Source organism: Ranitomeya imitator, chromosome 3, assembly GCF_032444005.1.
Source record: "Ranitomeya imitator isolate aRanImi1 chromosome 3, aRanImi1.pri, whole genome shotgun sequence".
Classification (NCBI taxonomy): Eukaryota; Metazoa; Chordata; class Amphibia; order Anura; family Dendrobatidae; genus Ranitomeya; species Ranitomeya imitator.
Window position 1 is genome coordinate 505,682,691 of NC_091284.1, and position 15,856 is coordinate 505,698,546.

General features: G+C 43.7%; 1 protein-coding gene across 1 annotated transcript in view; it reads right to left on the minus strand.

The window, feature by feature from the left end:
- CFAP47 (cilia and flagella associated protein 47) overlaps positions 1-15,856 on the minus strand; it is an 874,184-nt gene that overhangs the window by 197,757 nt on the left and 660,571 nt on the right. Inside the window, exon 56 of the mRNA XM_069757658.1 lies at positions 8,914-9,018. Within this exon, the coding sequence (XP_069613759.1) occupies positions 8,914-9,018 (105 nt within the window). The remainder of the gene's footprint in view (positions 1-8,913; positions 9,019-15,856) is intronic.

Genomic DNA, 15,856 nt, shown 5'->3' on the forward strand with positions numbered 1-15,856 from the left:
TCTGGTTGGCTCTCTCTACCAACCCATTCGTCTCGGGATGATAAGCCGAAGAGAGATTCAACTCGATACTGAGAAGACGACAAAGCTCTCTCCAGAACCGAGACGCAAACTGGGGACCTCGGTCACTGACAATTTTGTCTGGCATACCGTGAAGACGAAAGATGTGTTTGACAAACAACGCTGCCAAGGCCCGTGCAGAAGGTAACCGGGGAAGCGACACCAAATGCACCATTTTAGAAAAATGGTCAGTGATTACCCAAATAATGGTACAGCCACGAGACTTGGGCAGACCCACAACAAAATCCATCCCGACCATCTCCCAGGGCCTGTCTGCCACCGGCAGAGGGTATAACAAACCAGCTGGCCGTTGTCGGGAAGACTTATTCTTGGCACAAGAGACACATGCCTGAACGTAGTCTCCGACGTCACGAACCATATGTGGCCACCAGTACATTCTCGCCAGTAACTCAGATGTCCTTTTTGCACCAAAGTGTCCACCCACTCTGGACGAATGAGCCCAAGAGAGAACCTCCGGACGCAAATTGATGGGAACAAAAGTCTTGCCCGGAGGCACAGACTCTAGCGAAACCGGAGCTACAGTTCTCAGACTCTCCGAAGGGACAATGAGCCGAGGCTCGTCCTCCTCCTCCTCAGCTGACACGAAGGAGCGAGAGAGAGCGTCAGCATGAATGTTCTTCTCCCCGGCGAGATAATGTAGGGTAAAGTGGAAGCGGGAGAAAAACACAGACCATCTGGCCTGACGAGAATTCAGCCGCTGGGCTGTTTGTAAATAGACCAAATTCTTGTGATCCGTGAAAACTTGGAAAGGGAACCGAGCACCTTCCAAGAGATGTCTCCACTCCGAAAAGGCCAACTTCATTGCCAGCAACTCCCTATCCCCGATGGAGTAATTTCTCTCCGCTGGTGTGAAGGTCTTTGAGAAAAAGAAGCATGGGTGCTTCCGACCCTGAGCATCCTTTTGATAGAGGACTGCTCCAGCACCAACGGACGAGGCATCCACTTCCAAAAGGAATGGCTTACCCACATCGGGACAATGTAAGATGGGAGCGCTAGCAAAATGGGACTTTATAGAAGTGAAGGCCTTGGAGACCCCTTCGGACCACGATTTGGGATTCGCTCCCTTCTTGGTGAGGGATACCAAGGGAGCTACCAAAGTTGAGAAGTGGGGAATGAACTGGCGATAGTAATTTATGAACCCCATAAAGCGCTGCACCGCTTTAAGAGAATGGGGTTCCTGCCAGTCCATCACTGCTTGTAGTTTGGCAGGATCCATAGCCAATCCCTGGGCCGAGATGATATAGCCCAAGAAAGGCAAGGACTCCTGCTCAAACACACACTTCTCCAACTTTGCATATAAAGGAATTCGCCCGTAAGAGTTCGAAGACTCTGCCAACATCTCTCCGGTGGGAGTCGATATCTGGAGAGAAGATGAGAATATCATCCAGATAGACTACGACCGAGGTAGAAAGCATAACCCGGAAGATATCGTTGACAAAGTCCTGAAAAACGGCTGGGGCATTACAGAGCCCGAAAGGTATCACCAGGTACTCATAGTGCCCATCCCTGGTATTGAAAGCCGTTTTCCACTCGTCCCCCTCACGGATGCGAATCAGATTGTAGGCACCCCGCAGATCTAATTTGGTGAATATTTTAGCTCCCCTTAATCTGTCAAAGAGCTCCGATATCAGGGGCAACGGGTATTTGTTCTTAATAGTGATAGCATTGAGACCCCTGTAATCGATGCAAGGACGTAACTCTCCGTTCTTCTTTTGCACGAAGAAGAATCCCGCCCCTGCTGGAGACACTGACTTCCTTATAAACCCTCTTGCCAAATTCTCCTGAATGTATTGAGACATAGCCTCCGTCTCAGGGAGAGAGAGGGGATATACCCTTCCCCGAGGAGGTTCGGCTCCAGGCAAGAGGTCGATAGGACAGTCGTAAGGGCGATGGGGCGGTAGAGTCTCAGCAGCCTTTTTAGAGAACACGTCTGCATAACACCAATAATACCTGGGAAGTGAAGAAAGATCTGCGGGTACCTCGGTAGTAGAGACCTGTACACACTCACTCACACACCTGCCCAAACAAGACTTACTCCAACCCAATCTTCTCCCTGAGGACCACTCAATATGTGGGGAGTGGAAACGGAGCCAGGGTATTCCCAGCAAAATCTCATCCATTCCCTCAGGAAGGACAAGGGAAATAATCTCCTGGTGGGAAGGAGATATGGACAGCGAGAACGGAACTGTCTGGTGTGTGATTTGCAGTGGGAGTGTCGCCCCATTCACAACTCTAACCGTTATTGGTTTGGCGAGCATGACTAGTAGTATAGCATGACGTGTAGCAAAAGCAGAGGACATGAAGTTTCCCTCTGCTCCTGAATCCACACAAAGCTCGACTGTTAGAGTGGAGGAGCCTAACAAGATTGTCCCTTTAAAGGACAGTTTGGAGGAGAATGCTGCTGTGTCTAGTGAACCTCCCCCAATGGTTACTAGACGTGATCGTTTCCCGACCTCCGCGGACATTTATTGGCGTAATGTCCATGTTGTTGACAGTTATTACAAACCACGGGTACTCGAGCGGCTAGAGATTTAGGTCCCGCTCGAGAAACCTCCATGGCCTCATGGGAATCTGACGCCAAGACAGGGGATTCCAGAGGTCTGGCGAAAGTTGGAGCCAGCCGAAACCTCTGCCTACACTGGGTCCACTCCAACCTCCGCTCGTGAAAACGGAGGTCGATGCGGGTAGACACAGAGATAAGTTCCTCCAGTGTGGCCGGTATCTCCCTAGTGGCCAAGGCGTCCTTCACATGGTCTGCCAGTCCCCTCCAGAACACCGGAATAAGAACTTTGTCTGGCCACTCTAACTCTGAAGCTAGAGTCCGGAACTGGATGGCAAACTGGCTGACCACGGACGTACCCTGTGTAATAGACAACAATTGGAGTGCGGTGTCGTGGGTAACCCGAGGCCCTAAAAAGACCTGCTTCAGAGTGTCCAAGAAGAGAGGAGCACTCTGTACCACACGATCATCTCGCTCCCAGAGTGGCGTTGCCCACTCCAACGCCCTGCCCGACAAGAGAGATAGGATAAATCCCACTCTCGCCCGCTCCGTAGGAAAACGTGACGCCAGGAGCTCAAGATGTATAGAGCACTGGCTCACGAATCCGCGACAATGTTTACTGTCGCCAGCAAACTTGTCAGGAAGCGGGAGACGGGATAAAGTCAGAGCAGGGGTGGCAGCGGACAAACTGGCTGCGGCTACACTTGCAGCCTGCACAGCTACAGCAGTGACATCCACAGCTGAGGTTGTACGCTCAAGAGCCGCCAACCTTCTCTCCAGCTGCTGGATGTACCTCTGTAAATGCTGGCCGTCCGCCATTTTACTAGCCAGACCCTGGTGCTAGTATTATGTTAGGACTGGCGGAAAGCACCAAGACAGATGATATAGATGCGTTCGCAGTCCGGGTCCACCGTGCAGGTGAAAACCTGCTGCTAGCAATTTGCAGACTATATGGCGGTACACTAAAGTATACACGCGTGGGTTAAACCTCACCCAGCGTGAAAGAAGCAATCCTGTTAAGTCACAGGACCGCGGTACCGCACCTAAAGCGCGAGCAAGTAGTCAGCTAACTCAACCCCAGCAAGGATTGAAGTCCGATTAGACCCTTGCTGGCACAACACCGCAACTGGGTGTGTAAGGAAACAGTATAACAATATTAAGGCACAAGAGTGCATGCGGTGCTGCACTAACGAACGCCACTAACCACCCAGGCTTGGGTAAGGAAAGCACAGAGGAAGTGCACGGCGCCGTACTGGCGGTCACAGCAACTGGACGCTGTAATGTGTGATTCGTGCTGTAGGATAAGTCGGGCGCTAGATAGCAACCATACACCTTCCGCGAACAGACATTCAATAGGGTAGGGGTATCCAAGGACGACTTGCACTCACAACATACACACATTAGCAATTGTAAGACAATATTAGCGCATGGCCGTGCGGTCATGCGCAGTTTATATAGTTGCAGCACAGGAAGTGGCTACAGCACTTTTGCCCTTCCAAGACCTGCCAAGAGGACCAATGGAATGTGCTGCAGAGCCTGAGCACATGACCCTCGATCTCCAACGGGAGATCTTACCCTGGGCATGCTCAGTACGTGCAGACAAGGACTTAGTCCCAGAGAAGTCCGCTCGCTGCTGACCAGCACTGACTTTAATGGCAGAGACTGGAGAAGCAGCAGTAACTCTCAGAACAGAGTGAGAATGAGCAAGATGCTGGGACCGATGTCTTTGCTGAGCAGACTCCACTGCGGCTGGATAAGAATGGGAGACCGCAGCGGAGGTGGTTCGAGATTCCCCCTGTGCAGAAGCGGGAACTCGACCCCTAACACTCATTGCCAGAGAGAGTAAAAATAATCCCAAAATATTCTTTAACTACATAAATAGTAAGAAAGTAAAAAATTATAGTGTTGGCCCCCTTAAAAATAGTCTGGGTGAAATGGTGGATGAGGATAAGGAAAAAGCCAATATGCTAAATGACTTTTTTTCATCAGTATTTACACAAGAAAATCCCATGGCAGACAAAATGACTAGTGATAAAAAAATTCCCCATTAAATGTCACCTGCTTAACCCAGCAGGAAGTGCGGCGGCGTCTAAAAATCACTAAAATTGACAAATCTCCGGGCCCGGATGGGATACACCCTCGAGTACTGCAGGAATTAAGTACAGTCATTGATAGACCATTATTTTTAATCTTTAAAGACTCCATAATAGCTGGGTCTGTACCACAGGACTGGCATATAGCAAATGTGGTGCCAATATTCAAAAAGGGGACAAAAACTGAACTCGGTAATTATAGGCCAGTAAGCTTAACCTCTACTGTGGGTAAAATCCTGGAGGGCATTCTAAGGGATGCTATACTGGAGTATCTAAAAAGGAATAACCTCATGACCCAGTATCAGCATGGGTTTACTAGGGACCGTTCATGTCAGACTAATTTGATCAGTTTCTATGAAGAGGTAAGTTCCGGACTGGACCAAGGGAACCCAGTGGATGTAGTGTATATGGACTTTTCAAAAGCTTTTGATACAGTGCCACACAAAAGGTTGATACATAAAATGAGAATAATGGGGATAGGGGAAAATATGTGTAAGTGGGTTGAGAGCTGGCTCAGGGATAGGAAACAAAGGGTGGTTATTAATGGAGCACACTCGGACTGGGTAGCAGTTAGCAGTGGGGTACCACAGGGGTCAGTATTGGGCCCTCTTCTTTTTAACATATTAATTAATGATCTTGTAAGGGGCATTCAGAGTAGAATTTCAATATTTGCAGATGACACTAAACTCTGCAGGGTAATCAATACAGATGAGGACAATTTTATATTTCAGGATGATTTATGTAAACTAGAAGCTTGGGCTGATAAATGGCAAATGAGTTTTAATGGGGATAAATTTAAGGTCATGCACTTGGGTAGAAGTAATAAGATGTATAATTATGTGCTTAATTCTAAAACTCTGGGCAAAACCGTCAATGAAAAAGACCTGGGTGTATGGGTGGATGACAAACTCATATTCAGTGGCCAGTGTCAGGCAGCTGCTACAAAGGCAAATAAAATAATGGGATGCATTAAAAGAGGCATAGATGCTCATGAGAAGAACATAATTTTACGTCTATACAAATCACTAGTTCGACCACACTTGGAATACTGTGCACAGTTCTGGTCTCCGGTGTATAAGAAAGACATAGCTGAACTGGAGCGGGTGCAGAGAAGAGCGACCAAGATTATTAGAGGACTGGGGGGTCGGCAATACCAAGATAGGTTATTACACTTGGGGCTATTTAGTTTGGAAAAACGAAGGGGTGATCTTATTTTAATGTATAAATATATGAGGGGACAGTACAAAGACCTTTCTGATGATCTTTTTAATCATAGACCTGAAACAGGGACAAGGGGGCATCCTCTACGTTTGGAGGAAAAAAGGTTTAAGCATAATAACAGATGCGGATTCTTTACTGTAAGAGCAGTGAGACTATGGAACGCTCTGCCGTATGATGTTGTAATGAGTGATTCATTACTTAAATTTAAGAGGGGACTGGATACATTTCTGGAAAAGTATAATGTTACAGGGTATATACACTTGATTCCTTGATAGGGCGTTGATCCAGGGAACTAGTCTGATTGCCGTATGTGGAGTCGAGAAGGAATTTTTTTCTCCAAGGTGGAACTCTTTGCCACATGGTTTTTTTTTGCCTTCCTCTGGATCAACATGTTAGGGCATGTTAGTTTACGCTATGGGTTGAACTAGATGGACTTAAAGTCTTCCTTCAACCTTAATAACTATGTAACTATGTAACTAAACGCAACCCGGATGGAATAGCATGCTGCTGCAAGATGCTATGGTAGCCATGCTGGTTCAGTATGCCTTCAATTTTGAATAAATCCCCAACAGTGTCACCAGCAAAGCACCCCCACACCATCACACCTCCTCCTCCATGCTTCATGGTGGGAAGAGTAGAGTCCATCCGTTCACCTTTATTGCGTCGCACAAAGACACGGTGGTTAGAACCAAAGACCTCAAATTTGGACTCATCAGACCAAAGCACAGATTTACACTGGTCTAATGTCCATTCCTTGTGTTCTTTAGCCCAAACAAGTCTCTTCTGCTTGTTGCCTGTCCTTAGCAGTGGTTTCCTAGAAGCTATTTTACCATGAAGGCTTGATGCACAAAATCTCCTCTTAACAGTTGTTGTAGAGATGTGTCTGCTGCTAGAACTCTGTGTGGCATTGAAGTGGTCTCTAATCTGAGCTGCTCTTAATCTGTGATTTCTGAGGCTGGTGACTCGGATAAACTTATCATCAGAAGCAGAGGTGACTCTTGGTCTTCCTTTCCTGGGGCGGTCCTCATGTGAGCCAGTATCTTTGCAGCGCTTGATGATTTTTGCCACTGCCCTTGGGGACACATTCAAACTTTTCCCAATTTTTCGGACTGACTGACCTTCATTTCTTAAAGTAATGATGGCCACTCGTTTTTCTTTAGTTAGCTGCTTTTTTCTTGCCATAATAGAAATTCTAACAGTCTATTCAGTAGGACTATCAGCTGTGTATCCACTAGACTTCTGCACAACACAACAAATGGTCCCAAGCCAATTTATAAGGCAAGAAATCCCACTTATTAAACCTGACAGGGCACACCTGTGAATTGAAAACCATTCCCGGTGACTACCTCTTGAAGCTCATCAAGAGAATGCCAAGAGTGTGCAAAGCAGTCATCAAAGCAAAAGGTGGCTCCTTTGAAGAACCTAGTATATAAGACATAATTTCAGTTGTTTCACACTTTTTTGTTAAGTATATAATTCCACATGTGTTAATTCATAGTTTTGATGCTTTCAGTGTGAATGTACAATTTTCACTTGACAAAGGCCAACCAGGCCGAAACGTTGTACTTTTATCATGGCGGAATAAAGAACTTTTTTGGATTGACATCACCTGGTATGGATGCTGCTCTTTCTTCTTCATGTACAATTTTCATAGTCATGACAATACAGAAAAATCTTTAAATGAGAAGGTGTGTCCAAACTTGTGGTCTGTACTGTGTATATATATATGAGTGAGGGGTCGACATGCTTAGCTGCTCCTCCAGGTAGACACAGGAACACTTTGATCATGAAACACCTTTATTAAAGACAGCATAGACCAATGCAAGGTTCAGGAAAAAAAGCAGAGCCTTCCTGGCTTAACAGAAAACAAAACAAAGTTCATGAGAGTCCTTTCTCTGTAGGTTCCACCTGAATACACCTGGAAATGTTCACTGCTCCTCCCAGGAGCCACATGGGATTGCTTCCTCTCCCAATACACCACACAGACTGTCTCTCATGTTCAGGTATTAACCAGGACCATGTGATGATCACATGATCGTGACCTCACTGCAGGTCCTGCTAATACATATGTCGGTGTTAGCTCTGCAGGAGGGGATATAGTGAGCACCCTCCCACCCACGAGACAGAAGATACTGGCAGAGCTGATCAGGGTTTACTAGCAACCAGCAACTCTGTCATGCTAGCTAGATAATCGGCAATCATGACAGGGCACTATTTAGCTAGTGGAAAAGAAGACAGAAGAGATAATAAACTGTTCCTGTCTTATTCCCAGGGTCCCTGCATAAATCCAACAGCTGGAGACAGCTTCTGCTTCTGCTAGACTGCAGGAGCAGGAGATTTAAATTTTCAATAGCAGAAGGGTTAAAGCCCAGAACCAAAGGGAATAAATTTACGATGCTTAGTTATTATTAGGTTAATGTTATGGTCCCGTTTGGGACAATCAGAGGACCTGACAAATCTTGCTAAGCATATAAATAGATCTGAGGCTTAAGAAATCAGGTGAAGTAATTGATAAGTAGGAAAAACTGTCCCTACATTACATTAAATTGGAAATTTATGGATGCAAGATCATTCTATTTATAATAGTATTGTGTCAGACAACCCAGAACCATTGATATTTATACATAAAATAGTTATGATGATATCATACCTTAAACAAGTATTACCATTTTATTTACTCACAGAACATAAATGCATGAATGATGACATATCTAACAAAATATGGTATAATTAGGATCTGAATATTGAAGAAAAACAAGATGAGATGACAAGTTCTTATCTGGGTAATTAATGTTCTACTATTAAATGTAATGGATTAAAGGCTTGATATAATGTGATTTATGGTGACCTGATTGTTTATGTCTGTTGATTATTAATGATATTATCCTATAACAAATCATCTTTACCTCACCGCTATTATTGGATGTCAACAATGATAATCTCACCCTACTGTGTACAGTATAATGAAATGCATACATGAACAAGACATACTGTAAATCATGCCTGTCTTCAAGAACCTACCTGTGGATTTCTAAATGTTATAGATGCTGAATGACTCCCTTTCCCAAGAGCTGATGGACAGAACTGAATGGGGACTTCTGTAGTGGAATTAGGAGGCACTAAAAGCTGTAGGACACGAGAGAAGACTGTTAGTACTGTAGAAGCGATAACTTTAGCTCTTTTGTATCACATGCATTTGTTTTCGCAAATAAGAACTAGTAGGCTTATAGATCCTATATTTTACTTTACAAAAGGTAAAATTATTTTGAAATAATGAAATAGTATAAGAAATTATGTAAAAAAATATTCCTAACAACTTCGGTATTCATTTGCAGGTTTTACCAATATTTCCCACTCTGAATGTCCAAAATGGTATCCAAAAGCATTTTGTATTGTTTTTGACTGGTAACTGTTAAATAAAACTGTGTAGTACTAGATATTGCATCATATATCTATTCAGATGTCCTAGAGACTTGACAATAGTTTGCATTGAATGAGATTTGGTTGATTAAACTCTTCAGTCTTCAAGATAGCAGTATGTTTCTACCACTTTGTGCTGCTGATTAGTGGAAGTCTATACTCCAACAGATCAGAACGTCTAACACTTCTCTATGACATGCCAATAGTTCTGTAACAGTGTAGGCAAACTTCACTTTTTTTCAATTAAAGATCAAGCCAGGGAGAATTTTGGACAGGCACTGTATCGTATTGTGTGACATATACACTGTAAGGATTCCATTCTGTTTTCCAGTTCAAGAGATTTTCATACGATTTGCATAATTGCGGTTACGTGCCGATTAGCTTCTCCCGCTTCTTTCAATTACAATAACATTTAAAGAGGTTTTCCTGGACAGACATTCATTTCTGCAATCACTCTGTAAGACTTTATCTTGCCCAATCCTAACAGTGAGTAATATGCACACTGTTAGGATTTGGTTCTGCTTCAACGCTGGAGATGTCATCATGTGATTGCATACTTGCAGTCATGCGCCAACAACATTCTCTTCTCCTTATCTCAATATACTATTGAAAGAAGCAGGAAAAAGAGCGACTCTGCATGAGGCAGAAAGCTTGCAAATGACATATGAGAAGTCACATGTCGACCTCTTCTGCAGGTAAACTCAGAGGAATCCCAACAGAGTGCTGCCTGCATTTGGTAAGATGTAGTCAGATAGTGACTGCAGAAATTCATGCCTGGCCCTTTATACTAAAATCTTAGTGTTTTCCTCTGCTTTAGATTTTATAATTAGGTCTGCAAGTTGTTTTACCCAAGATACAAAAGTATCATACATTAAAAATGATTTCCTACCAATATTAATAAAAATCTATCTTTTATAATCACTGAACCCTTCTGTGGGCAGGAAAGTATAGTATGTGTTCAGTAATGTAGCTTTCTAAGAAGTAATCCAGACCACCTTTACATTAGACTTCCTTGCGTTAGTCCACTTATCTCTCACGTCACTTATATATATATGTATTTGTAACTTAAAAGTATTTGAGTGGGTGATATGATTGCCTATGTTTTCATCTAAAAACTGCTTTTCTTTTCCTTTAGAAAGTGCTTTTGTACTTCTAATAGTGAAAGATATAATTTTATGAAAGTAAATGATGTATTTACATTTATCAACGCCGCAGTCACTTATATTGTTTCAGAACTACACTATGAGAAATATTCACATAAATATCACTTTTACAATTATGTGATAAGCAATAGTATAGTTATTTTTTAATATGAGTTTATTTACAGAAGTAGCTTTCATCTGAGAGCTATAATATCATTTCATTTTTGAATAGTCCAGAATATAAATTGCCTTTCTTAATCAATAGCCATTAATCATGCAAGTATTGCATCTATGTACCATAAGGGTAAAAGTAGCCAAAAATCCAACTCCAACAGTATTATATCTCTATAGTCTGTCATCTATCAAACTCAATTTAAACTGCCTATATAGTCATTTGTGGGACATAGCCCCTATAAAAAAAACTCCATGTAGTTTTCACTTGTTCAGCTTTTCAGAAAAAAAGTGTTTTATGTCTTAGGCAAATAATAGCACTCCAATGCACCCTTTGCTTGGTCACGGTCTCAGCGTACTGTTCCATACTGCATATCTACCTATATGTTGATTAACAGTGCATGCATGGACATAGTGTGAGTCCATCCTGGCTGTAACACTCACACACTAAACTGATACACAAAAAATGTATTGGAATTCTCTGGAAAAAGAAATCGGATCACATACTGTATAACAAGGTATCACTCTTTTCAACTTTCTATGACCTGAATACCCATAAAAATTGCCCACAAAGGGTGATCCAATAAGAGGATCCCTTTAACTTTGTTCAAAAATTAAAAACACTAGCTTTAGCCAAAATGTTGTATCACCTGATTTAAATATATTAATACATTGTGGCAAAAAATGTTGAATGTTGCCTCCTTTTTGGCTTTTCATAGATTGAAGAACAGCTGGGTCTTATATACTAAACCCACTAGAAGGGGCACACCGAGATTTTGCTACTAGTGTGCTGGCCAACACCACCCTTTTTTCAAAACTTGGCATGAGTCATCAATGTTTAATTTTTAGATATCGAACCAATGTTTCTTCTAAGCCCAGAGTCTCAAACACATGGCCCTGGGGGCAGAATGCGAGGGGCTCCGGAGCTCCCAAGACATCCTTGGGATAGCATAGAGGACCCTGAAAATTAAGTGAAGTGCTAGTATAAGGGTACACTCACACTGGCGTATCGCATCTGATGATTCTCATGCGAGAGAATCAGATACAATATGAAAATTACCCATGGTTCAAACTCTGCAGCTAGCGTGATCCGAGTATCAATTTACTGTGATCCAATCCTCTAATACGCAAGAATTAGAACACAGCCGTGAAAAATATTCAGCAATTTTTTTCTTATGCCATCGCAACATGACAGAAAAAAACACTAGTCGCACTACTCCATAGTATAACATTGTAGTGAATGCTAGCCTATGAAATATCAGATAGCACTCACCCAAATTATACGCTGGCTACTCACCAGTGGGAGTGAAAGCTAAAACTGACACATCTATTAGATTAGTGAGCAGGCAAATATAAGTTAAAGTTTCATAATGAGTCTAAGCAAAAAAGAAATAAGGAAAAAAGTAGCAAAAAATTATAAAAGTGTATGAAAAAACAATTGAAAGATATTTTTCCAATAAAAAATCTGTATTATGTAAAAAAAAAAGAAATTAAACAAAGAAGTTGATACCTCATTGTCTGGAATGGCTCATGCTATAAAACTGTATCATAACCCACATGATGAACATTGTAAAAAAATAAATAAATAAAAAAAAACATGAAAAATGTAGCATTTTCATTTTGCTGACACACAAAAGATCCTCTTGTCCCGCAAGGAATGAGGCCTGTCAATGTCAAATTTTTTCTATGTGCGGCCCATTACATCAGCTGAGTTTGAGACCCCTACTCTAAACTGTGTAATCTAGAAAGATAAGAGTTTAAGCACCATATTAGCCATGGTGGCTCAGTGGTTAGCACAGCAGCATTGCAGCGCTGGAGTCCTGGGTTCAAATCCCACCAAGGACAACATCTGCAAAGAGTTTGTATGTTCTCCCCGTGTTTGCTCCGGGTTCTCCGGTTTCCTCCAACATTTCAAAAACATACTGATACTGTAAAGCGCTGCAGAATATGCTAGCGCTATATAAAAATAAAGATTATTATTATTAAGGTCAACAAGCCCTATTACAAATATACGGCAGCATGTAGCTTTTTTTTATTTTGTCAATTTCAGGGTGCACAGCTCAGATGGAACAGCAGGTCAAACTTTTGAAACCAAGATGCCGAACTAGGCAATAGTGATGAGCAAGTGTGCTCATTAGCTCAGGTGTTCTCCTAGTATTTTGGGCGTACTCGTAGATTATGTTTGAGGCAATCTCTGCATGTGTTCAGGTTGGCTAAATGTTATGGACCTGGTGGTTAGGAGCACCCGGCACGACCTGATAGTTAAACTCACACAGGACAAGCTCTGGGAAGTGGGAACTCTGCTGACCGCAGGTCCTAATCCTATCACAACAACTAGAAATAGCCGTGGAGCGTTCCTGACTCTCCCTAGACGCTTCTTCACAGCCTAAGAGCTAGCTAGCCCTAGAGATAGAAAATAAAGCCTACCTTGCCTCAGAGAAATTCCCCAAAGGAAAAGGCAGCCCCCCACATATATTGACTGTGAGTAAAGATGAAAGTCACAAACGCAGAAATGAAACAGGTTTCAGCAAAGGGAGGCCAGACTTACTAAACAGACAGAGGATAGGAAAGGTATCTTTGCGGTCAGCACAAAAAACTACAAAAGACCACACAGAGTGTGCAAAAAGACCTCCGCACCGACTAACGGTGCGGAGATGCCTCTCTGCATCCCAGAGCTTCCAGCTAGCAAGACAAAATCATGATAACCAGCTGGACAAGGAAACAATGAACAAATAATAACTATAAGGAACTTAGCTTCTGCTGGAGAAGACAGGTCACCAGAAAGATCCAAGAGCGAACTGAACCAATGCAGGAACATTGACAGCTGGCAAGGAGTAACGATCTGAGTGGAGTTAAATAGAGCAGCCAACCAAAGGATAAACCACGTCACCTGTGTAAGGAACCTCAGAAGCAGCAGCTTCACTCACAGCCATCAGAGGGAGTCCATGGACAGAACTCGCCGAAGTACCATTCACGACCACAGGAGGGAGTTCGACAACAGAATTCACAACAGTACCCCCCCCTTTGAGGAGGGGTCACCGAACCCTCACCAGAGCCCCCAGGCCGATCAGGATGAGCCAAATGAAAGGCACGAACTAGATCGGCAGCATGAATATCAGAGGCAAAAACCCAGGAATTATCTTCCTGACCATAACTCTTCCATTTGACCAGGTACTGGAGCTTCCGTCTCAAAACACGAGAATTCAAAATCTTCTCCACCACATACTCCAACTCCCCCTCGACCAACACCGGGGCAGGAGGATCAACGGCGGGAACCATTGGCACCACGTATCTCCGCAACAACGACCTATGGAACACATTATGAATGGCAAAAGAAGCTGGAAGGTCCAAACAAAATGACACAGGATTAAGAACTTCAGAAATCTTATATGGCCCAATGAAACGAGGCTTAAACTTAGGAGAGGAAACCTTCATAGGAACATGACGAGATGACAACCAAACCAAATCCCCAACACGAAGTCGGGGACCAACACAGCGACTGCGGTTAGCGAAACGTTGAGCCTTCTCCTGGGACAATGTCAAATTGTCCACCACATGAGTCCAAATCTGCTGCAACCTGTCCACCACCGTATCCATACCAGGACAGTCCGAAGGCTCAACCTGCCCTGAAGAGAAACGAGGATGGAAACCAGAATTACAGAAAAAAGGAGAAACTAAAGTAGCCGAGCTGGCCCGATTATTAAGGGCGAACTCAGCCAAAGGCAAGAAGGACACCCAATCATCATGATCAGCAGAAACAAAGCATCTCAGATATGTTTCCAAAGTCTGATTAGTTCGTTCGGTTTGGCCATTAGTCTGAGGATGGAAAGCCGAAGAAAAAGACAAATCAATGCCCATCTTAGCACAAAAGGACCGCCAAAACCTCAAAACAAACTGGGAACCTCTGTCCGAGACGATGTTCTCTGGAATGCCATGCAAACGAACCACATGCTGGAAAAACAATGGCACCAAATCAGAGGAGGAAGGCAATTTAGACAAGGGTACCAAATGGACCATCTTAGAGAAGCGATCACAAACCACCCAAATGACCGACATCCTTTGAGAAACAGGGAGATCAGAAATAAAATCCATGGAAATATGCGTCCAGGGCCTCTTCGGGACCGGCAAGGGCAAAAGCAACCCACTGGCACGAGAACAGCAGGGCTTAGCCCGAGCACAAGTCCCACAGGACTGCACAAAAGAACGCACATCCCGTGACAAAGAAGGCCACCAAAAGGATCTAGCCACCAAATCTCTGGTACCAAAGATTCCAGGATGACCAGCCAACACCGAACAATGAACCTCAGAGATAACTCTACTAGTCCATCTACAAACACTTTCTCCGTTGGACAACGGTCAGGTCTATCAGCCTGAAACTTCTGCAGCACGCGCCACAAATCAGGGGAGATGGCAGACAAAATTACCCCCTCTTTAAGAATACCCGCCGGCTCCGGAACACCCGGAGAGTCAGGCACAAAACTCCTTGACAGGGCATCAGCCTTCACATTCTTAGATCCCGGAAGGTATGAAACCACAAAATCAAAACGGGAGAAAAAGAGCGACCATCGAGCCTGTCTAGGATTCAACCGTTTGGCAGACTCGAGATAAGTCAAATTCTTGTGATCCGTCAAGACCATCAAGCGATGTTTAGCTCCTTCAAGCCAATGTCGCCACTCCTCGAATGCCCACTTCATGGCCAACAACTCTCGATTGCCAACATCATAATTGCGCTCAGCAGGCGAGAATTTTCTAGAAAAGAAGGCACATGGTTTCATCACCGAGCCATCAGAACTTCTTTGCGACAAAACAGCCCCTGCTCCAATCTCAGAAGCATCAACCTCGACCTGAAACGGGAGCGAAACATCTGGCTGGCACAACACAGGGGCAGAAGAAAAACGACGCTTCAACTCCTGAAAAGCCTCTACAGCCGCAGAGGACCAATTGACCACATCAGCACCTTTCTTGGTCAAATCAGTCAACAGTTTAGCAATACTAGAAAAATTAGCGATGAAGCTATGGTAAAAATTTGCAAAGCCCAGGAACTTCTGCAGGCTCTTCACAGATGTCGGCTGAGTCCAATCATAAATGGCCTGAACTTTAACAGGGTCCATCTCGATAGTAGAAGGGGAAAAAATGAAACCCAAAAATGAAACCTTCTGAACTCCAAAGAGACACTTTGACCCCTTCACAAACAAGGAATTCGCACGAAGGACCTGAAACACCATTCTGAC